The following is a 24189-nucleotide window of genomic DNA, read 5'->3' as shown; positions in this document are numbered from 1 at the left end:
TTGTTGCTGGAACAACTGCATTGCTTTCTCAGGCTGATGTTGTAATTCTGTGCTTTTAGCACTGTACTTCCTATTTTTTTGGCATCAGTCTTCCATTACCCTAGTGAAATTGTTGGAAGCCCTTCTGATTTATGACTGTTCTATTAATATATGCACCTGTGACAGCTAAGATTTTGCCAGTGGGGCAAAGTACTTATATATCATCAAACAGTAGCAGTTTGAATAAAAAAATAGTAGTCCTTTATAAGGAACTAAAGGTGCTATCTGTGACCTCAATCAGTTTCTGTATTTATGACAGATTATACTAAAATCAGTCTTCCATGCTTCAGAAATTAGAATCACTACTCTTCAGTCATGCATTTAAATTTTATTTGAAATAATTTACTTTTGAAATAGGTACAGTTGTTTATTTTGCTATAATAATCTGTAGAATTTTAGTGCAGGTTTTGACTAACCTACTTTGTGATTAATAATCAAATGTCTCATACTATGATAAAGTGTGTAATTGACTGGCATTCTTTGCTATGACTCACTTGGCTAAAATCTCTATTTTGATTGGGCGGAAATGTGGGAGTTAATTTTTGGTTTAGCAGTAAAAACCTAGTTGAAATTATGCCAGATAAAATTACCGATATTTTAAACAGTAGGAAAAAAACTTGTTTTATGTATTCTATACTTAAAGGATATAAGGTGGGTTGTTTTGTAATTGCATTCTTGGTAGTGTGTTCCCTTTTATTGGAAGTAATTATATTCATGCCTGACTTGGCTACTAGAAGTTTCTTAAAACTGTTTTTAAAACCTGAAATTTTGAGTGTTTTTCTTTTTTTTTTTTTTCCCTGTAAGTGATAAACTATTTGGCATTGTACTTCAGCACTTAAATAAACAAATACAAATACTCAAATTGGATGAAGAGCCCTTGCTACAAGTATATCCTATTGGGTTTTTTTTCCTTTTCCTCTCCAGTGGGCACATTTTTTTCATTACTTTAGGCTTTAACTAGAGCATTTTCAGTTTTAATATATCTGTACTTTATGCACTTACATAAATCACTGTCTCTTAAGAGGTTTGATATTAAAGTTTGTACTGGTTTTGGCTGGGATAGTGTTAATTTTCTTCATAACAGCTGGTATGGGCTGTGGTTTGCATTTTTGTTGGAAACAGTGTAAATGGCACAGTTATTTTATAAATTATTATGACACAGTTTGTTATTGTTGAGCAGCACTTTCAAAGAGCCAAGGTCTTTTCTACCTCTTACCCCACCCCACCACCAAGGGGACTGGGGGGGGGTGCACAGGGAATTGGGAGGGTGACACAGCTGGGACAACTGATCCCAAGTGACCACAGGGATATCCCCAGCCACAGAGCTTGGAGCTGGAGGAAGGAAGGGGGATGTTCAGAGGAACCATTTGTATTCCCAGGTCACTGTTAGACATGATGGATCCCCTGATCACCCACTGCCAACAGGAAGTAGTGAATGAATTCCTTGTTCTGCTTTGAATCCCTGGTGTTCACAGCCTTTGCTTTACCTATTAAACCCTTTATCTCAACCCTCACTTCTACCCCATCTCACTGCTGGGGACAAGTGGCTGTGTAGGGCTCAGTTGCTGGCCAGGATTAAACCATGACACAATGGAACTTAAAAGTACTAGGGTACAAATGTTAAAAACAAAAAAAAAAAGATTAGTGATTTGGAAAACACTATTGTTCCAGACTGTGGGAATGCTGTTGCTCTTTGGTTGCATGGCTAAGACCAACAGTGTCACCTACAGGTGAATCAAGTAGATTTCTTAGTTTTTCAAGCTGAGTAGAGATATTAGATGCACAAGATAAATTAGTTATTGAAAATGGGAAGATCTGATTTAATAGCTTTCTAGTTAGTCTCTTAAATCGATTTTCTGCTTATTGTTGTTATGAAATTCAAAATACATAATTCAAAGTATTTTTGTAAGCATTACTAGCTAAAAAAATTGAAACAATTTTCTAATGTGTATAAAAATGATTTTTGTTAATCTTCTATTTGATATGTAAAGTCAAATTGTATTGAAAACACATGTGATTTATGACATTAAATACATTTAGTGTCTATTTTTATAGGGGTCAAAATTCATTGTCAATGATTCATCTCAATTCATTGTGGCAGAATGTTGCAGAAGGGAATATGAAGTAAAGTGTTAAAAATATTGCATTGAAAATATCAAATTAGTAAACATTTTTAAAATTTGTGTCTGTAAAAGTTTTTTTAGGTTATTGCATCTGTTACTTCCATACAACAGATATTAATGATGCTGAAGTTTTTCTGAAAATAGAACATACAAACTTAATGTACGTTAAGAGAGAGGACTTGTTCTTTAGCCTTTTTTTAAGGGTTCAGCATCTGCCTTTCTCTGTTGCCAGGTTTGTAATTAAATTACTTTTTAAAGGGCCCTTCTTCACTTGTGCATGACTGGGACTAGTTGAATCAAATTCTGTCTCGACATGATGGATTTTTAGGTGTATTGCTGCAGTGATGTGACCATCCAGTGATAACTGAATCACATGAGTTGTAAAGTACTTTTAATATTTTAAGCTAGATTGTGAGTGACATTTTAATCTACTGGCATCATCAGAGAGGCTTCTGTGCAATAAAGGTGTGTGACTGTGGGAAGAAGAAAGCCTGGCTGGAGCTGCTAAGTTTCTACCACTTCTGCAACAGAATGATGAAGCTCCTAAAGGGAAGCTGCCTTTGAGCCTTCTATTCTCTCTATTCCTTTTGTATTATTTATTTCCTTTTATCCTTCACTCATTGGGAGATATATTTATATATATGTGTATTACAGTCTTCTGGACACTGAGCTTAAAGACATTTGAATGGCTTTGTAGACTGTCATATGTTGACCAGTCAGCTGCTGCATTTAGAGACCCCAGATTCACTAATAGACTTGAGACTGTTTCTTGTGCCTTCAGAGGCACCAGTTTTGATGTGTGCTGGTTTTACTGTGCCTTTTTGTCATTTAAGAAAACTCTTAAGACAGTGACAGTGAAAAACAAATGTTACTGCTTTATGTCAAAGGGACAATGCTAAGCACAACATCTCTTTGCTGCTCCTTCGACTTACTTGCTCTTGCTTTACTGTGTTTCAGATAGTCCATCTTATACTTGCCAAGTTGTATTTACTGCTACATCCCGCAAAACAAATAAATGTAACACTGATTGGGCAGCCTTGGTATTAGTGAGGGGAGAGCGGGAAGAATTCCTAGTGTAATAGAAAGTTTCAAAGACTTTTAATTCAGTTGTGTGCTGATATACAAAAATTATAGATCCAGTTTTATAGCTGTAATATGTTCAGTGAGCTCAATACCTTTGTGTCATGCAGCATGATTCTTGAGTTGGAGCCTTCACTTAATGTCCTTCAGAAACTGCATTGTGTGTAAGGGGTATTATATGTAATGTAGCACATTACAGCAATATTTTCTACACTCCATTGTAAATGACTTAGCAAGTGATACTAATGAGTTCAATAAGCTACTTCAGTATTTTTTTAAAGGAAAAAAAAATTAGATGGAAATTCAAAGTCTTTCAGACTTTAAAACGCTAGCAATCCTTGTACTTCTTATTCTTGCTCAATGCCTCCAAACTCAGGAGTGGCTCATCCTGATGATCAGCAAGTTAGACAAGATTGTCAGGAGACCTACAGGATGAAAACCATACGTGAAAAGGAAGCATGCAAGAGGTGGATGCAGGAACAGTTAACCTGGAAGGATTGTAGTTGTACATGTGGAGCATGAAGAGACAGGATTAAGTAAGAAAAAGCCCAGAAGCATGTGTGAAGGGTAGCAAGAAGGGCTTCTTTGGGTGTACAGCAAAAGAAAAATTGGAGAAAACCTCTGCTAGATGGAACAGGGTACATGATGACAAAAGGCTTGTAAAAGGCTGAGGTACTTAATGCTTTCTTTGCTTCAGCCATTACTGTTAGGCCTGCCTTTCAGCAATTCTCAAGCCCCAGAGACAAATGGGGAAATGTAGAGAAGGAAAATTCAATACTTGGTGAAATAAAGTCAGTTTAGGGAATGTGCAGACAAACTGAGCATGATGCAAGTTAATGTAATCTGATAATATTTTCCCCCAAGTCCTGAGGGACCTGGTCAAAGTTATCATGAGGTCATTCTTGATTATGTTTGAAAAGTCATGTTGATCCTCTGTGAGGAAACAAAGCAATTTTTATAAATTGTAATAATAAACATAGTACAGAATGGGGAGGAGTTGTTGACATATCAGAGGGTTGTACAGCCATTCAGAGTGACTTTGACAGGCTGGAGAAATGGGCCAACAGAGAGCTCATAAAGTTCCAGAGTTCATGCCATGTCCTACACAGGAGTGGGGGAGTAATTTTATGAACCCATCCAGCCTGGGGGCTGGTCAGATGGAAAGCAGCTTCCTGGGAAAGATAACAGATATTCTGGTGGAAAACAAACTAAATGTGAGCCAGCAACGTCCCCTTCAGTCTGGGCTGCATTTCAGAAGGGTGTTACCAGCAGCTCAAAGGAGGTGGCTGTTTCTCTCTGCTCAGCCCTGGTGCGACACATCTGCGGTCCTGGGTCCAGTTCAGGGCTCTTCTTTATGAGGGGAACATACTAGAGCAATTCTGGCAAACAGGCGTGAAGGTTTTTGAGGGATAGAACATCTGACACATGAGAGGCAGAGCAAGCTGGGGTCATTCAGCCTGGATATGAAAAAGCTCAGATAGGTCTGATCTGAGTACATTGTGTATTTATGTGTAAGAAAGACTGAGCCAGATCTCAGCAGTTTCCAGGGAGTGGACACACACTGCAATACTGGCAGTTCTCTGTAAATGTGAGACTTTAGTTTTTTTCCTGTGAGAGTGGTCAGACACTGAGAGTTCATCTAGACAGTCTGTGCAGTCTTCAAAGACTTTGAGTATCACCTGAGAGATACTGGACACATCTGTATGCAGCGTTCAGCAGACTCCTCTAGGTGAACTGATTTGAGCAGTGCATTGTATTGGATCGGTAGATCTCCAGAGGTGACTTCCAACCTTATCCCTGCTGTAATTCTTTGAAAATCAAAACTGTTCTATTTGGATGCAATTGCCTATCTGATATTTACTGCGTGTATCAGTAAAAGATGAGCAAGGAAGGTCTTAGACACTATTTTGCCTGTTAGACTGTTCCTGTGTAGTCATTAAAGATGACATTCTGTCAGAAAATGTTCAGATTTTCTTTTCTAGTGATGAAATGCTAATAAGTATTTTTCTTTTCATACTTTTATATGTAAAATTAAGACTAAAAATCCTTAAAATACGTTGTCTGAATGGTAAATTATGTACAATGAATCTCAGTAAGTAACAATAAAGAATGCTTCAATTTAAGTTCTTAAACTAGCATCAGAGAATCTGCAATTGAAGTACTTTGTAGTATGAACTAACTGCTCATCTGCCTATGATTAACTAATGAACTTATTAAAAAACCAAATAAAATATTACAGATTTTGTCTCAGGCTTTTTTGTCACTGAGGATCTTCAGTAAAAGTTGGAAGAAAGTAATTTTCAGGAGTCTCTATTACCATTAATATTTTATCTATGAAGAATTTAAAAGAATGAGTTACTTCTGTTTGGTTTAATGGTTTTTTATAGCTGAAAAGATTCTGTGCAAAAGGTGTCTACATGTCTTTAAAATTACTTAGTAACTGTTTTGCACTTCCAAATACTTTCTTAAGCACAGTAAATTTTACAGGATGAAAACGCAGTCTTTTATAGTTAATGCAAATGATGCATTAAGTTAGACCCTTTTCCCAGAGTACAATTTAAATGTACTCAGAAGTCCAATTATCTTTGATTTAGATGTAAAAATTGCAGAATAACAGCTGTGCCTGCTGAGTGACTATTCCTCTGCAAAAAGATAGCTCATTTGAGCAGAGTTGAGGACAGGTTGCTCAGGGAATGTTTGCTTCTTTTGGATCTTTTTCAAATTTAACTGCTTCTGGTCAGTTGAAAATACAAGTAAATTACAAAATAGCATCAGGGGAATTGAGAGTTTATATTCTCTAAGTTGTCATTTTGCACGTAACAGAATATCTTGGGTTGTCTAGCATTCATTGTGATTTATTTGTGGAACAAACCCCAGACATTATACTTCAAATTAATGCTTACAGATATTGGAGATAATGCTGAATATGACTGCATTTAGAATACAGCTTTTTCTATACTACATCAAAGAAAAGTTTTTAAGCACCTCTGACACTGAAGAATCACTTTACATGCAATCAATAACTATAATAAAATGTACTCTAATTTACAAAAAAATAGAATATATGTAATATTAGTATAAAGTATTCTTATAACAAAAAGCATTTTGTTATCATGAAATGCCTAGTGGTTTATATTCTAGCATGCAGTACTAGCTGGGTATTTATTAGTAGCATATTAAATTACTAATACAGAGTAGAATTTATTATCTAGGCTGTATGCTATACATAGTTCCCTATATATAAGTTATATAAGTTACCTATATTTGAAATTTGAAAGGCATTCTTTGTTTACATTGTAAGCTGGTCTTAAAACTATACGAAATAGTATGAGAATTAATCTAATTTGTCCTTCTGAGAAAACTAATGTATATATTTCACTGTTGAGAAATATTGCTCTAATTTCATTTTACAACACTCTGATCATGGAGCTTTCCTAAACTTCATGGTAAATCTCCTTCAGGGTTTACCTGTCGTCATTGTTAGAAGATTTAGTTTTTTTAAATGGAAACCTACTTTCAACCTAAATCCTAATCAAATTTTATTACCACTTTCCTTACCTGAATGTCTGCCTTCCCCAGTCACCACTATTTGCTTTCTAAAGTCTCTTGCAGTTGTAGTTATCTCTGTTTAGACATGTTTATTTAGCCTTAGCATCAGTTTATTTAAACTTTTTGTAAAGGTCATGCCTCATTTATGTTTAATCATTCTCATTTTTCACTTCTGGCCTCTCAGTTGGTTTGTGCTTCTTGAAGTAAGTTGCCCAGAACATAATGTATTGCCTCGAGATCATACTGCTGCTGAGCAGAGTGCAAGGTTTATTTAGCATGTCCAAATAGCAGCATTTCTGCTTTAAGGTTTCAATTTTTGCATCAGCAGAGCATTTTTGGTTCACGTGCGGACTGATATGCTCTTTCTTTTTTTGCCATCCAGCTATTGCCTTGCCAGTTGTTTTACATCCTGCATTTGTTGGATAATTATTCCTGAGGGTCAGGTGCATCTACTTTGGCTTTAGCTGTGTAAGAGTTGGGCAACTGGTCTAAATTGGTTGAACAGACTCATAGGGAGAACACGACAGAGAAAAGACTTCTAAGGCTGATTTATACTAAGATGGATGAAATGAACTAGCTAGAGGGAGCCTAGACATCTAATCTTAGGGGTGATTTTCTAAATTAGCAGGTAAGATAGGCAAGATGAATCCTATTCTCCGTCTAGAATCTTGAAATTGTGTTACAGATTCATGCGTTAATGCATCTGTTCTTTAACTTACTAAGATGTTTTAAATTCTTACTCCATCCTCCAATGTGTTTACAGCTCTGTCCAGCATAATATGAATGTAATGTTTAGTGGATATAATCTATAGTCTGTTACTAGGATTACTCAAGAAAATATGCAATGGTATTGAGGTGCATAGACTCCTGTGGAGCTCTGTGTGATTTGATCCTTTCATTACAACAGTAAATTGTTGATATTTATTTCCTCCTAGTGCTTGAAGAATCCTGCTGAAATCCAAAGGGGCATGCTAGTTCTTAGCTAATGTAATCAGAGAATATAAATCTGACAATCTTTCTGTAGGTCTGTTACAATCACCTTCAACACTGGTTATCATTATTATTAGCAGACATGGTTTTCCCTGAAGTGTAAACTTGAAAGGAAAATTTTGTGAAGTCACATTTACACGCAAGCAAATGAATTGGTGTTTGAGTTGTCATTTTGTAAACAGATGCCACAAAATTTACTGCTAGTGCAGTATCTGTTTAATATCAGCATCTCAGCTGAACCAAGGCCTTTTCTCTTCATCTTACACTTAGTATGCCTCCGTATCAGTGATTTGCATTGATTCTTGAAAAGACCCAATTGGAGACAAAAACATAAACTTGCTCACTCCTGCATACAAATCTGTGATAGAAAATAAAACTGTTGAGTAAAGGTGTGCGAAAAAGGATATTTGAAACAAAATGTCACTGTTGCCCTTTGGTCTTTTTTTCGTGTAAGGTTGGGTTAATCCACATCTTACCTTGGGGTAAGGCTTGACAGGAGCAGAACAGGGGGGAAAAATCTGTCTAATCTTAAAATATAAATAAATAAATCAAAGGTTATCTTTGTGTCAACAAAAGTTATTCTGAACTCTTTAATATTTACAGTTAATGAGATACGGAGGACCCCTGTGATGAGTCTTAAAAGCATACCAGTGTATATAAATTGGAAAAACTGGGAGCTGTAGTCTTTTATCTTTGACTCCTGAAGCTGTGCAACCAGAGCCTAAAGTTTCCTTGTAGAACAGAGGAGTAACAACTTTGAAACTCTTTTCCTTGCAGCTGTAAAAGAAAAAGGAAAAGAAAAGACCTTACAAACCCACAACTATCAAACAAAACCACCAAGCAAGCAACAATATTGGATTTCTCAGAACTTCAGTTTCCAAAAAATCTCCTTGTTCTTACTTTTTCCTTGTAAATTCTTAATCTAAAAATCGTACCCTAAGTATTGCTATAATGATATATAAAAACATACACAAATGTGTTCTACAGTATGTTTTGTTGTTATTCTCTTGTATCTCTGTTAGATACAAAAAAGGGGCTAGGGGAGAAGGAAATGCAAAATAACACTGGGAAGATTTGAAAACAAGCAGTCTGGATGCAATGTCTCAAGAGACAGGCACTTGCTCTAAGTTGTCAGATTTGATTAAGAGAGCTTTTGGCATCAATCAGACCTGACAGTAGTATATCAGAGGTTAGTAAAACTGTAATTGGTGAGCTGATTAACAGCAAAGAGGAAAAGAGGGTAATGTTTTGGATCAAGCTCCTTTAAAATGTTTAGATCATTATTTAAACTTGAAGTCTGAGTAGCTAATTATATATCTTACAATATAAGAGATGACTTTCACAAAATTGTTCTTCCTTGCTATGGTTTTTAAAATAAGGTTTGCACTGACTTTAAACAGACTGTTTTGTCAAGGGAAAAAAGAATACAAGGAGCAGATGCTCATATCCTATTACTCAGTACAACTATTGTGATTCTAATATACACTGTGTTCTGTAGTTTTGTCTGAGATTAATGTAACTATTCTACATGAAAACTACTCCATATTCTCTTAGTAAGACTATAAAAAACTTAAGGTAAGGGCTTTCACATTAACAACAGAAGGAAATTACTAGTTGTAGTGTCTTATCCAGTTAATTTTTACTGTGTCAGGGTCTGTTGTATTGAGGTCTAAAAGTAGTACTGGAACCTGTAAATGAATTTTGTCATCTCTGGGACATCCAGGATTGTGCTGAAAACACAAAATTTTAAATCTTCACATACGAACTTAAATCGGTTAGTCATAATTATGAAACTGAGTATGCAAAAAAGTAATATTGAAAAAATCTTGCTCTGCTAAATAAGTACCTTGCTCTGCTAAATCAATGTGCTGATACATTGTCAATCAGTTGCCTTTTCATTAGGTGGAATAACTGGGTTCTGTAAAGGAACAAAATCATTGTGCATTCCTGGACTCATTATTAAATAAAATATGCTGAACAGAGTTACGTTGCCTCAGTTAAAAAGTCATTGGATATTTGAAGTTCTGAGTGGCAGCTGTTACAATCCCTTGTTGATTTCTGTTGTTGATTGACAATTGCTGTTAACTTTGGTGACTTACTAATTGCTTCTAATAAGCATCAATATAATGCACTCTTTTGTAAGGTTTCCTAGCATGATAAACTCAGTCTTTTATGTTAATACTTCTTGTAAGCGTAGTCTGAGTATTAAATGTTTCTAAGATGTGCATAGATGGATATGTGTATGTATGGTCTTGTATTGACATTACTTTAGACCACAAATACATGTTCAGATTTGTTAGAACATCATCTGTTCAACATGGGCATACTGCTCATCTGCATATCTTTGTATGGTAAGGCGTCTGCTTTACTAGAAACATAATTCTGTTTTAACCGTGTTAAACACAGCGTCAGATGGTTGTTTCTGATCTATGAAGAGCAAAATACTTGCATTCATTATTTATTACTTCCTACCTCAGGTTCTTGTTTTGAATTGCTGCCCTATGCTTTACTTTCTGTATGTTTATTCCACTCCCTGCCTGAGCTCCAGCTCACATGAGGTTTTTTTTAAATGCGTGAATAAATCACAGAGTAAGAGTGCCGTAAAAAGAGGAATAAAAACAGCATTATGAAAATGACTTGCAGGTTGCTGCTCATGTAACATGTTTTGATGGAGTTTTACCTCAAAGAGTGCCAAACTGGTAATGCGTCCCTCATGGGGTGTGATATCAGCTATCTAATACTAAAAATTGTGAGAAACTCCAAAGTATCACTTACTAAAAGGAAAATATTTTCAAATCTTCTGAAGCCCCAGCATAGCAGATCTGCCTACAGAATGGCAGAATATGCTGCATTCCAATGAGTGCCTGCTCTGCGTGGATGTGTGCAGTTGTGTGCAGTAGTTTTATGTGTCTCCATTTTCACAGAAGTTAAGATCTTGCAGTGAGTTTCCTGCCAGAACAAACCACCAAGATAAATAGTTACAGCATGAATTGAGTAAACTGTGTAGGTTGCCCATATGCCCCCTTGCCAAAAAGCTGTCAGAAGATGAGGAGCGCTGGCTGTGACTGAGCAAAGCTTCCTCTAGCATGAGGTACAGGGAAGTTGTAGATGTATGTAAAGGAGCAGGAGCATAGAGAAGACCAGTAGCAAGGTGAAAACAATAAAGACAAAGAAGTTCTGCTAATAGAAATCAACAGAAGTAGATCTTTGAGAAAGTGTCTTTGAATAGTAACAATAAAGCAGCAGTGGCTAGAGCAGAATTCTTTATTGCTATCTGTTCATGGTGGGGGAGACAAATTTACTACAGAACATAGAAAGGGGCTGGTTTCATGCCTTCCAAAGCCATTAGACCCTTAGGACTTATATTTTGTACATATGCTATGTTTTTTCTTTACCTGTATATAGTAATGAATTGAACTTGAAAATTGTTGCTTCTCCAGCATCGAGACACTTCAGAAAACACTTCTATTTGAAAGTTAACTGAATTCCCCCATTTTGAATGGTGCTTGATTTAATTTTAGTAAGAGAATTCCTTCTAATCTGCAAATGATAAAATTCTTTCCAGTTGTATCTAATCATTGTTTTATGTTGTTAAAAGGCAAATTCCTGAAACGTGTATTTTCCAGTGCATTATGAATATTTCAGTTGATTCCAGGTTATATTTTAGCTGTTTTTGTCTCTTTGTGTCGCCTTAGTTTTGGCTGTGATGTCTTCAACGAGACTTTTTTGTGCTAATAACAAAGTGAGTAACTCCAGCATCATTGGTCACTGGGCAGGAGGAGCACAGGAGGAAACCTTTAGAGAATAGATGCTCACATAGCCGCAGGCATCAGAGTGGTTCTTTGTATAATAAGATTCAGTTTTCTTTTTTCTTTCCTAAGGACACCGTTATATTGAGAGATACTTAATAGAAAGTGGAAAAGGTACAAAAAAATGTTAATGCAAAATGAAAAAGAAGTGGCTGTTAAGAGGATGAAGCAAATAAAGGGTGAAATTACAGTAGAAACGCGTATTTTTTGCAGATTTAATCAATGCTTTGAGAAGCAATATTGTGAACTTCACAGAGAAATATAAAATAAATAGAATATTTGCTGTTTATGTATCATAATTCTGATGGTTTCAAAGAGGAAGTGTTTTTATATAGGTATGTTAAATATGAAAATATCTCTATCGTGCTGCAGGTGTGAGATGATGTATGGTTATGACATGTTTCTGGATCTTGATCCAGCTTTGGGAAGATAATTTCATTTGGAAACTTCCCATAGCATACAACCTTTATTATTGTGATCATTTGGCATCCACAGTATGTCCTGATGCAAAGGCCTCTGGATTTGTTCATTATAATCTTGAGTTTATTCTGCACTTTCTTTCTAGAAAGGTGGTAGATTCTAATGCTCTGCATGTATGAATTCAAACTTATATGTCAAATGTTGGAAAGTATGTGTGTGTGTACCATTCTATTCTGTTTTCACTATTTTGATATTATAAAGGAGCACATATTTACATCTTGTGCAAAGTAGAGGCACTGCACTGCTGCTGCTCTGTTTTCAGTATGGCAGCATGCAGGCTTATTTTTGGAATGGTGGTGATACTCACAATACCCAGTCTCAGTACAAGGTACTTTTCTACTTTTTATCTTAGAGAAATCTGTGTAACCACATATTAAAATACAACATCCGCAAGTGCAGGGTACGGGGCTTTTTCCTATCATCCTAGTTGATCTTTAGGCTGAGATCAGAGTCAACCAGTACTTTATACCTGGTCTGATGATATCTGGAACGTAGGAAAAATTATGTGGGTATATTCTGATTATTTTATGGCAATTATAGTAGTCAGGAAGTTGGGAGTGAGGTAGGGTGTATGTCTGAGTTTTGATTTATTGTTGTGTATATGAAAGGGACAACAGGTCAGGTGAGTGACAGACGAAGGCTGAAATGGCTAAAGACAGAAAAACTGTTCTCAGAAATGGTCTTGAAGAGCTTAAATCAGTGAATTCTGTAGTATGGCATGTTATAACTAAAGTTGTTATGTAGTTTGTTCTGAAATATTTACAATGTGGTTTGGATCTGTGGGAGTCTAAATTTGAGCAGATCACCATAGTTTTTCTAGGCTCAGAGTGTGTGTCCTAATTATTCAAGCAGAAAACAGATACTAGTCATGGGCAAAATGTGTTTGGGAGAACTTAAAAGTATCAAAGCAATTCAAATAATTGAGAGTAAGCTATTGAAAATGTAAAGCTTCAAGGCTGTGCCAGTACTAGAAATGAATGTTGGCCCTGTATAAATTAATGGAAGAAAATCTGATTTTAGTAAAACAGTAAGTCTTTACAGATTAAGAAAACCTCCAAACAAAGAAAATCCCCAGAATTTTCATCATGTCTGAAACTGTGGTGAAAATGTAACTTCCTTTTACCATGAAGTCTGGTTTCAAGGGGGACTGAAGAGAACCTGACAAAAATAATTAGCAAATAATGCAATTACAGGAAAATGCATTTTCATTGTCTCTTGAAATTCTTTAAATTGATGTTGGAGTTATCATCTATTGTTGTCCCTTTTAACATAATTTTTGAAAGCGAAATAATTAATTTTTTTTCCTTACCTGAAAATTATGTAAAATCATCTAGGGATATGTTAAATAACCCCAAAGATAAATGGCATAATTTTGAGTTGAAATACTTGGATTATTTATTTTAAACGGGTAACTCCTTTGGTGTAACAGTGAAATTGAGTGGCAATGCTCACTTAAGACAAAAGACTTTGTGAAAAGCCCATGTTTCCGCAACAGAAGAAGTCAGTGTGGAATAACAAATGATAATCAAAAAAAGAATTGGGGAAAGAGAAGTGTGTGTTCATAGCGACTCTTAACTTGACAGTAAAAATATTGACAGTTAACCCGTTTCTATTCAGCCACATCCTAATACAAAAACCAGATTGAAATATCTTGCATGAGTTGCAGTTCATTAAACAAATGTGACACTTTATTTTCTAGCTATTTCAATACTGAAAGAGGTGAAGTGGTGAAATAGCAATATAAATGAAAACACTTGTCTGTGTGCTGAGAACTCAAGTCCAGGTAAAAGAAGAAAATATTAAAAAGATTTTTTTAATATTTGATTTCTGTGTCCTTCTCTTGCCCCCAAAGAAAAAGCAGAATCCTTTTCCTGACTCTGAGTTCTGATTTTAAAATTTAAAGGATAAAATATATTGTCTCTGAAAATTATTATAAAAAGAAATGCCACTATTGCATTTAAAATGAATAATGAGATGACTCATAATACTGTTTGGTTTGTTATTTTAATTGAAAAGAATAATCTTTGTAAGTCTTTGCTGATAGCAATTTATTTTAGCTGATATTTTTAATAGCATTTTATGTATTTGAATTTAATTTATAATTTGCAACTACAAAGCTGAACTGTTTGGGTGGTTTTTTTGAGATTTTTTTTTTCCCCAGCGGTAATTTCTAACTGAAAAATAAATGCAATATTCTCTAGCAAAACATTCTCTGGAGATCTCTTTTCTTACTTAATATACTGTCTTATTTAGTATAGCTTTTAATTCAGGTCATTGCTTTGTAAGCATTGCTATTTTAAAACAAGATCAAAGTAAAACACCATTATAAGGGATATTTAGTCATCACTCAGAAACAGAAGAATTAATGATACAATTTTGAATATATATCCTGATAACATGACTGACATTAAAAAAAAAAGCTGTGATCTGAATGTTGTCAATTTAGATTTAGCAAATTAGCTAAGTAGCTTGCATTTGTAGTATTTCACACCTTAAAGCCTTAATATGCATTGCTAAATATATTTCCTCACTGTTTGCTAATTAATGTTCTGTGGAAGTACAGCTGCTAATATTTTGTGGTTGATATGGCTCATTTTAAAGTGCTAACAGCTGCATCTGTAGCAGTGTTACATTTCAGTTCATAAATTATGGACATACATTTTTACACGTACTATTTTGTACAAGCATTTGAAAAATCTCTATTTGCTAACAAAATGCACGTGGTAATATTTAAACAAACTATGAAAATACCCCTCAGATACCACTACTCTGTGAGATAATAGTGACTCAGTGAGTCTTTTATGTGTAAAGTTTTAAATGTTGCAGGAAATGAGCATCTTTTTTCTGTAATGCCACAAAGTGTCTTCAGGAGTAGTTCTTGATGATTAGGAAAGACTGATATATTCTGATGGTAAAATAATTGGACTGGAACAATATTGTGTGACAATGCAGGGAAAAATATTTTTCTGAGAATAAATAAATACTATGAGAATGTATCTTGTGGAGAAGACCAAGAGAATAAAAAGTATTCATAAATGTGTTTTATAAGAAACATTTATTTAATATATTTTGAAAGAAACATGCAGGAGGGTCCTGGAGTGCGCTGATGAGAACTTCCTCTGTAGACAGGACTTGGAGAGGTGCTTTGCTGTATCTCATAAACAAGGAGGAACTTGTTTGAGATGTCAAGATTGCAGACAGATTTGACCATAGCAACAATGAAATGTTGGAGTTCAGCATCCTGAGGAGGAGAAAGAACAGATCAGAAAGGAAGCTCACAACCCTGGACTTCAGGAGAGCAGAGTTTGGCCACTTCAGAGATCTGCTTGGAAAAGTCCCGTGTGATAAGGTCCGGGAGGGAAGAAGGAGTTAAGAAACCAAGAAAGCTGGTTCATATTCTTCCAAGTTCAAGAGTGGTCCAGCCCAGTGAATGGGAGCTCAGCACGGATGAATGAACAAGTTGCTCCAGGTCATACACAAAAAAGAGACATGCATACAGAGTGAGGGAGCAAGGACATTCAGTCTGGGAGGAATACAGGGACATTGTCTGACCATCCAAGATTGAAGTTAGGAAAGCTGAAGCCTGGACAGAATTGAATCTGCTCATGAATATCAAAGAAAACAAGAAAGGCAACAAAAGGAAGACTAAGAACAATGTGGGCCCATTGCTGAGTGAGACAGGGGGACCTGTGAATGGCACAGGACACAGAAGAGGCTGAGATAATGAATGTATCCATTGCCTCAGTTTTTACTGGCAAGGCTGGCCTTCAGGAATCCCAAGTTCCAGCAAGTGGGGGAAAGTTTGGAAAAAGTGAAGTGTACCCTTGGTGGAAGACAACCAGGTCTTAAGGGAACAGGGGACATGTTGTGCATATGTCCCTAGTCTGATTGATTTGCATCCACAAGTGCTGAGGAAGCTGGCTCCTGTCATTGCAGTGTCCCTCTTAATAATCTTTGATCAGCTGTTATAGCTGGGAGAAGTGACCAGAGACTGGAGAAAGGCAAATGTCACTCCTGTCTTCAACAAGGGCAAGAAGTAGGACCCAGAGAATGCCTGGCTGGTCAGCCTCACATGGGAAAGTGATGGAACAGCTAATCTTAAAACAGTTTCCAGATACATGAAAAACAAGAAAATCCCATCATGAGCAGTATTCTTGGCTTCACCAAGGGGAAGTCATGCTTGGCCAGCTTGATAAATTTCTAGCAAGAAATGGCTGGCCAAGTAGATGTGGGAAAAACAGTGGATGTTGTCTACCTAGATTTTGGTAAAGCCTTTGATAGCATTTTCCATAAGGTTCTCATAAAGAAGCTTGTTGAAATATGGGTTGCTGAGTGGACAGTGAGGAGACGCTGATACAGCAGAGGATTGTGCTGTCGTATAGAGGCACATTGACAGGCTGGAGAAATGGCCTGACATATCTACATGAAACAATGAAGTTTGGAAGTTACCATATCCAGGACTGGTAGAAGTTGTTCAATCTGTTTTACCAGTGCAAGGATTAAGATGTCAAAATGAACAATTTTTGACATCAACAATGAATGTGCAGCTTGAAAGTATGCCTTAGGGAGAAAGCATTTCACAGGAAACTGGGAACTATCAGGCCAAGCCTAGGTATGAGGGGACAGTCTTAGTTGTTTACTATGCTGCGAAGAAGGTTAGAAATATTTTATCACCAATGATTTAAGTAAAACACAACTATTAAATGATTATATAAGTAGTTAGTTCTAGATAGCTGGTTCAATGTTCTCATGTGGAAAATGCATACAAATGGGACATAGTAACTTGAAGTTATTAGTTGATATTTCTATATAGTTTTCCATACTGAATCCTACTAATGGTCATCCAACACATGTAGATACAGCAAACTGTCTGCTTCATGTATAAAGTAGGTAAAACGTAAGACAACTTTAAGTTCTACATTGCATTTAGTCTACTGTGTGTTAAATTACTATATTTTTATAAATTTTTATATGCTTAATATTTCTTTTTTTTTTTCTGCTCTACTAGATGCTTGTGACTACTCCAGAGAAATGGGATGTAGTGACAAGGAAAAGTGTTGGTGATGTAGCCCTCTCTCAGCTGGTGAAACTCTTGATTCTTGATGAAGTTCATCTACTGCATGAAGACAGAGGACCAGTACTCGAAAGCATAGTAGCACGTACTTTACGACAGGTAAGAGAAAAAAAAAGCTTCAAAATAATTTTGTTTTATTCAAGATAAGATAGATTTCACTCTAAAGGGTAACCTGCTTAGACAAGTAAATAGAAATGCTTAGGCAGTTTACAATTTATTTTACAACTGTTCTGTTTTAAAGCTGTGTATTAATAATGTGGATTTTTTTTTGTCTTCTGCCTTCCTTTCTGTATTATATCAGCTATCAGATTCCTAAATGCATAATTTATTACAGTACTGTTTCCTTACTTATCATTTATTTGTCTAATTTATTCTACTGTAAAAGTAACAGGAAAATTAAACAGTTTTAAGCAAATAATAATCAGGCTAATGTTTTAACACAACCAAAATTGAAATTATTTTCAATATTGCCAGGAATGCTCATTTTCAATTAGCAGTTTTCCTAAGAGAATTTCTTTTTTGTTTTAATTAAGAGTATTGTCTTAAATCTAGGTAAAATTTTCAGCACTGCTAGAAAAACACTACATCATTTTTAGTCCAGCATAAATGGTCCTTTTGTTTTTCCCCATGATTTAGCATTTTTTCTAAAACCAAGATTTGAAATGGAAAAAAGTAGAAAAGGGATTTTTTTGTTGAATCTTGTACAGAAGAATTCAGAGTTAGGCAATAATTAAGATTGGTCTCAATGGTGAGATGTGCTTTTACAAGTAAACTAAAACATGGAATTTGGTGATGAATAAAAAGGGAGGATTTAAGATAAATAATGGGAAGAGGGACGACAGACTGCAATTTTTTTTTTTTTTTTTTTTTTTTTTTTTTTTTTTTTTTTTTTTTGAATGAAGAGCAAAACGCTATCTATACAAGTAACCTGTAACAAATTAAAATGAAACAGTTATTTTATGGCTCTATTCGTATCATGTTAAATGTTTAAAACCTTTTAGCTTTCAAGATGCTTTTTTTTTTCTTGGTAAGGCTACACTAACGTTGTTAAGGCTTTTTGAATCATCTGATTCCCACTCTGCTAAGAACAGAATGAAATGGATGTCTGTTCTAACCCAGGACAGAAAGTGTAAAGTTCCTGTATGAAGAACAATATAAGTAACAATTCTTTAGGAGAAGCTAAGTTTAGACTACCTCAAAGGCACTAAACTTTAGCTGTTTGATGTTGTATTTTCTTTCTTAAATGGTTTTGATAACCTTGATTTCCTTAGGTGTCTTTATAGTAAAGCATCTCAGGTTTTAGCAGTGACCATGATAATAATTTTCTTCGTGACAGATTGCAAGACTTACTCATTTCTTACTATGAAATTTAGTGACACTTGTAAGATAGGCTTCAACTATCCAAAACAGATGGTGAGTGCCATTTTATCTGTCCTCCATTACTCAGCTTGGCATTCTGTTTCTGCTTTGTTTGGACACAAACCTCCCATAGATCCTTTCCTTTTGTGTCTGGCAAGCCTGCACAGGTAACTTAAGGAATATAAAATCTGAGGCAATTATGTCTCGAGTACTGAATCCTATCTTTAGTGCATTTATTGTAATATAGCAGTATCTTGCTTCAGCACTCATTTAAAAAATAGCTCTCTTAAAATAGGGTGTTTTAATCTCCTAGGATTTCAAGGTTTGTTTTACCTACCAGGTTGGAATTTAATTCATCTGGAGCTGAAGCTACCCAGTTGTAATCCTTCCTTAAGTGAAACAGCTGGGAAATAAAACAATCCACTAACCTTGCAACTGACCATCTCACCACCTTATTTATTCTAATTTGATAAGATAGACAGTAATGGAGACCCATATGTACCTTTACAAGTAGGTAGCTTAGGAGAGGGGAAATTTACAGTATAAAGGTACACTAAAAATCCTACAGTTAAAAAGAAAGCAGAATTACTTGTAGAATCTTTTAGAATTGTGCTGTAGGAAACAATGGCTGACAAAAATATTTTGAATTGTAAGCCTCCCAGAGAGCCCGGGGACAAAGAAACAGGAGATGTTTTGTGCAGTTGTTTTGTTTTTTTAATATGAAAACAAATAATAAGAGGATTACTTTTTAAAATTACGCTGAAATGTTATACTTCAGCATCTGAGCTTGCAGGCATAGTTCTAAGAAGTTTTCAGTATACATCTACAACTACGAAGTTGCTGGAACTTTTACACAGTCAATAAGAAAAAAAGATAACAGGAGAATTTCCCTGAAGTTTAGTGAAAATACTGTTATAGATGCTCAAAATGTAAAAAAATCACATCTAATGTTTTAATATTACTTTGTGAGAAAAAAAAAAAAAGTATTGTTGCATTTCCATGATTTTATTCCTTGCCCGTAATTCCTTTTTATGTATTTTGATACAAATTCGTAAATGTCCTTGGAGCATGAAAAAAAGCCAGGCTATTCAGTCCCTGGAGAATGTCCTTCTGTCTTCAATGATTTCAATCTCCTCTCTAGCCTTTCTGAAAGTAGTTATAGAACTTACTTTTCATTGATATCTATAGAAGTTTCATAGTTGCTCAGTATTCATGCAACAGGAAGTAAACATAATTGTTCACTTCTTGAAAACCAAAACAAAACCCCAAGGACAATATTAATCTGAAATATCCTTATGTCAGTTACAGCACTGCGGTAATTGCTGAAATCAGTTACCTGGTTTGTATACTGGTTTAAGACATCCAAAATGTTGGCTATTTTTTCTTAATTTGTAGTACAGGGACAAGTAATTCAAAGGAAAATGCATTGCAGAGTAGTAGTCACTAGATCAGACTGGAGGCTGTAGTAATTGAGATCTATTCTGGTAAATATCATTGACATTTTCCCACTTTCTGTACTGTCACTTTTGGCTCTTGCAGGAGACAGTGCACTCAAGTAGTATAATTTTTGATCTGACCTGGAACAGTCATTTCTTGTATCACTTCTGGAACAGAACTGTGATAAATTCCTTTGAATGCTACTTCAGCCTTTTCCATAAATCACTAATAGTGACTCTGATAATGCACGTACCTGTAGTTCCATCTGGATCATATTTCCCTAGCTTGTACGTGAGACAATGTCATGATTCCTATGCAGGTCAGGATGTACAGTGTAGTGCCTTTTACATTTTGCAGGGTTTATCTGTCTTAGAGAAAAAGCATCTCTCTTGTTTCTTTGGAGGTATGAGGGGTATTTTGTTTAGATGGTGTACAACAGAGAAAAAAGACAGTGGATTGGGGTTTGTTTTTTCTCTTTTTAAGAATTAGTATTCAACTAGATTCTCGGGCCTACAACTGTGCCAGAAAAGAATGTTTTGAGATCCATATTGATATGAGGTAAAAATACAGCAATCCAAATGCATTCTTAAGGCAGGAATATCCTGATGCATTAGCAGGTCTGTCCTAATTTGTACCTCAAAATACTTGAATGATTGATGTACTTTCCCCCAGATGAACACTGAGTCACACCACTTACTGTAAGACTTTAACACGCTCATTTTAACTTATGGCATTTTTTAGAATTGGGTTTTATTTAAACCTGGAAGGAGCATATATATTGGAATTGCTGACAGTTTTACTCATAGCAGAATGAAGGGCATATTTGTGCATGTTTGCACTTTTCAAATTCTAGAGAATGTTTTTGCAAGTGGTTTAAATTGACTTTGCTAAACATTTTGGTGGGAAAATTGCTCTGAGCTCTGTTACATACTGTAGGTATAACATCAAACAACTTATTTGAATCCAATTTATAGCTTTGATGTTTAAAGTTTTAGTCCCGAGCATAATGCAGATGTAAAACTGAAATGCTTAAACTTTTTAATCAAACTTTGCACACTACTGTAATATACTAAGGTTATTAGCTTGAAAGAAAAAAGTTGACAGTTTTTACAGGCCACTGAAGTATTTTGTTATAATAATTCAGAGATTTTGATGACTTCCTTGCTGCTTATGGGTATTTTTTCACAAAAAAGCATACTGAATACTATAATTGAGTTGTACACAAGTTTTGATACCGATGCTCAATATGTGAATGATGAATTAAATAAAAGCAAATCCATATTTAAAGTTTTCTCAGATTTTGGCATGCCAGAGCGGCCATCTTAGACATACAAGTATTCTTCTCAGCACTGTCTGATTCTTCAAGTTTAAGTTTCAGTTTTTCAAAACTTTATGTTTTTGTATTAGATCAACAAAGTTACTGTTGCTGTAGATGGGATAATACATCAGTACAAGGAATACAGGAGATTCCTGGAATACATGGATGAGAAATGCCTCCTCCAGGCGTTAGAGAATTGAACAAGGAGAGGTGCTGTGCTGTACCTTTTACTCGTCAAGAAAGGAGGGGGCTGTTGAGGAAGTGAAGATCAAAGACAGCTTTGACTGCAGTGACCATGAGATGTTGGAGTTCTTCTTCCCCTGGAAATTCTCTTGTTTCCTTTCTGATCTTTTCTCATGCTACCTTATTTAAGGAGCTTTTCCTTTCAGCTGTAATGTAGTTTTTTTTTCTTTCTTTGCATTTTCAATATGCTTTATTATTTCCTCTACCTGTTTTTTTCCTGTCCTTTTCATTCCCTCTTTTATCTCTTGCTAGAGATCATTGACAAACAAGTTCAGATGTTTCTCACCCAAAGCCAAATGTCCAATTGTTATCAAATCAGGAATCTTTATATGCTTGGGATCCCCTTCTTAATTTTTGATGATTGATCAGTTAAAAAAAAAAAGTCAAGACTGATAGCTAATGACATAAAACCAGCTGCTTAGATCTGTATATCTTGTGTCAAATGGTAGCCCACTTTAGTTCCTATATGGGTCTTTTGGGACTAAAATGACAGTGGCATTTCATTTGGTTCTTCAGTTCTCATCCTGAGTGACTTCTATTAGTCTTTTGTCTCTTCGATATTCCTTATATAAACTATTCAAGTTACTCAGCATCTTTTATTAAAGGATAAACCAAACAAGGTCACTAAAGCCTTCTGCAATAATTTTTCAATTTCAAACAATAATGTTGTGGGGCTTTTTTTTCACTGGACTTTCCTATATTCATGATTGTATTTGCAAAACATGTCAGTAAAACTGGATATAGATAGAACTTTCATGTTAGTTTGGTTCTGGCAGATACAGAGGTAGAGTGATTCCCTTCAATTATGGAGTTCTATCCCTTTTATACCTTTAAGAACTGCATGCTAACACATCTTCTTTGAGCTTGCATTACCTGTTGTTAAATCCTGAAACAAACCTCTCTATAGTTGCTGCAGGATTAACTCATTGCTATAAGAATGTTTCCTGTCGCGGTGCCGCTACTAAGCCCCTTGGCTTCACCCCGAGCCAGCCCAGGCACCGGAGCAAGCGGAACCCGAGCTGCCCCTCAGCGGAACGAAGGGGTCAGCCCTGTGGGTTCTTGTCCCTGGGAGAGGCCGGAACGGCAGTAGGATAACTGAAGCGACGCGCTAAGAGCGAGAAAGGAGGATCCAGCCAGCCAGACAGAGGAACCACAACTTTAATCCAACATAGCACTGTCCAGACCGAAGTGGAACCAGGCTGAACTGGAACTGGATCCCGAACAAAGAAATGCACCAGCTTATATGCTTTCGGGGTAGGGGAGGAGAAATGGGAGTCCCTCTTTGCGGCAACCAATGGAAACTTGACACTTGGGAGATAAGGGGAAGGGTTGCAAGCCTTGAACCAGTTAGGGGATAGGGGAGGGATAACACAGTGGCGGGAAGAGGGGAAAAGGTAACATGTGACCAAGGGGAACTTATGAATTTCAATTAAGGGGGGGTGTACAGAACATACAGCATTGTACAGAACATACAATATAGGACCCACCAGCCTTTCATCTTTTCCACATATCTAAATCCTTCCTACTTGGTAAACCACCCATATATCTTTCAACTTCTCTCTGCCTCAAAACCCTCTTTCCTATATCCTTCTTTCAGCACCCTCTCCTTCTTCCTTAAGTCTCTCTCTTTAAATCCTCTCCCTCGTCTGTCCTTCTTTTCCTTGTCACAGTCCTTCACAGCACCTGCTTGTTCCTGCTTATACTGTCCCAACTTTCTTTGTGGAGTCCAACTGAGGTTTAACATACTGAAATGGGGAAAGTCCAACCATCCACACCACCACATCTCCCCCTTTTCTTTTATTTTTGACCCTGTGAGTTCTATCTCAGATATCCGAATTGAGGGGGGTCCACCAGGTATTCAGAACGTGGGTATGATTCTGCAAACCACTGCTGTTGAGTAGGCCATTGTTCTCGAGGAAAGCAGCGCACTTCCTCCACGGTGATTTCAAGTTGTTCAGCCTGCTCGTCCTCATCAACGAAGCTTTCCTCCTCCTCTTTGAACACTTCTGGGCCTACTTCAACGGCTACTCGGTGGACTTCAGCTTTGAGTGGTGATGTGGAGGAAGAAATCAAATTCTGCAACATCTTTTTCATTAGTCCAAGGCTGGCAATAGCAACAAAAAGCACAAAAACAATTAACAGAACAGTTCTAAGAATCGATCCCGTCCAACCCGAGATCCCCCATCCCTTGAACAAATTACTGAGCCAGTCCCCGTATTCTTGCTTGATGTCTCCTATCATGTTTTCCATTTGTTTGAGTGCCTCGCGAGTCCCCTTGGCCCTAGATGTCAAATTAAAGCAGCAGAGCCCCTCAAACTCCTCACACGAGTGACCGTGGAGGAGCAGGAGGTAATCGATGGCTGCACGATTCTGGAGGGTTGCCTGCCTCGTAATTTCCTCATCTTTCAGGAGGTTTGATAGGGCCCTAGAAGTCAAACGGGATTGCTTAGCTACCCAACATTCCAAATGGCCTAATTCTCCGAGGGTCTTAGCAATGGCGACCCACGGCGCAAATACTGTGATTGCGATGCCTTTAGATCTGCTCCAATGGATAATTTCCTCATCGCAATTGTCTGCCAATTTTTTGAGAGAGTAGTCTTCTCTCTTCTTTCTAGAGTGTGCCAATAGATGTGCACCATTTGTAGAATTTTGTGTAACCCAATCCAAAATTTGTGATTTGTTGGGTGA

The 24189-nt window shown here is 36.3% G+C and overlaps 1 protein-coding gene across 1 annotated transcript in view; it reads left to right on the top strand.

Moving 5' to 3' along the window:
• The window catches only part of ASCC3 (activating signal cointegrator 1 complex subunit 3), a 263876-nt gene that overhangs the window by 78058 nt on the left and 161629 nt on the right, over positions 1–24189 (top strand). Inside the window, exon 11 of the mRNA XM_063389711.1 lies at positions 17079–17243. Coding sequence (XP_063245781.1) covers positions 17079–17243 — 165 coding nt within the window. The remainder of the gene's footprint in view (positions 1–17078; positions 17244–24189) is intronic.

Source organism: Prinia subflava, chromosome 2 (assembly GCF_021018805.1).
Source record: "Prinia subflava isolate CZ2003 ecotype Zambia chromosome 2, Cam_Psub_1.2, whole genome shotgun sequence".
NCBI lineage: Eukaryota > Metazoa > Chordata > Aves > Passeriformes > Cisticolidae > Prinia > Prinia subflava.
Note: the sequence above shows the minus strand (reverse complement) of the source record. Positions and strands in the feature narration are given on the sequence as shown.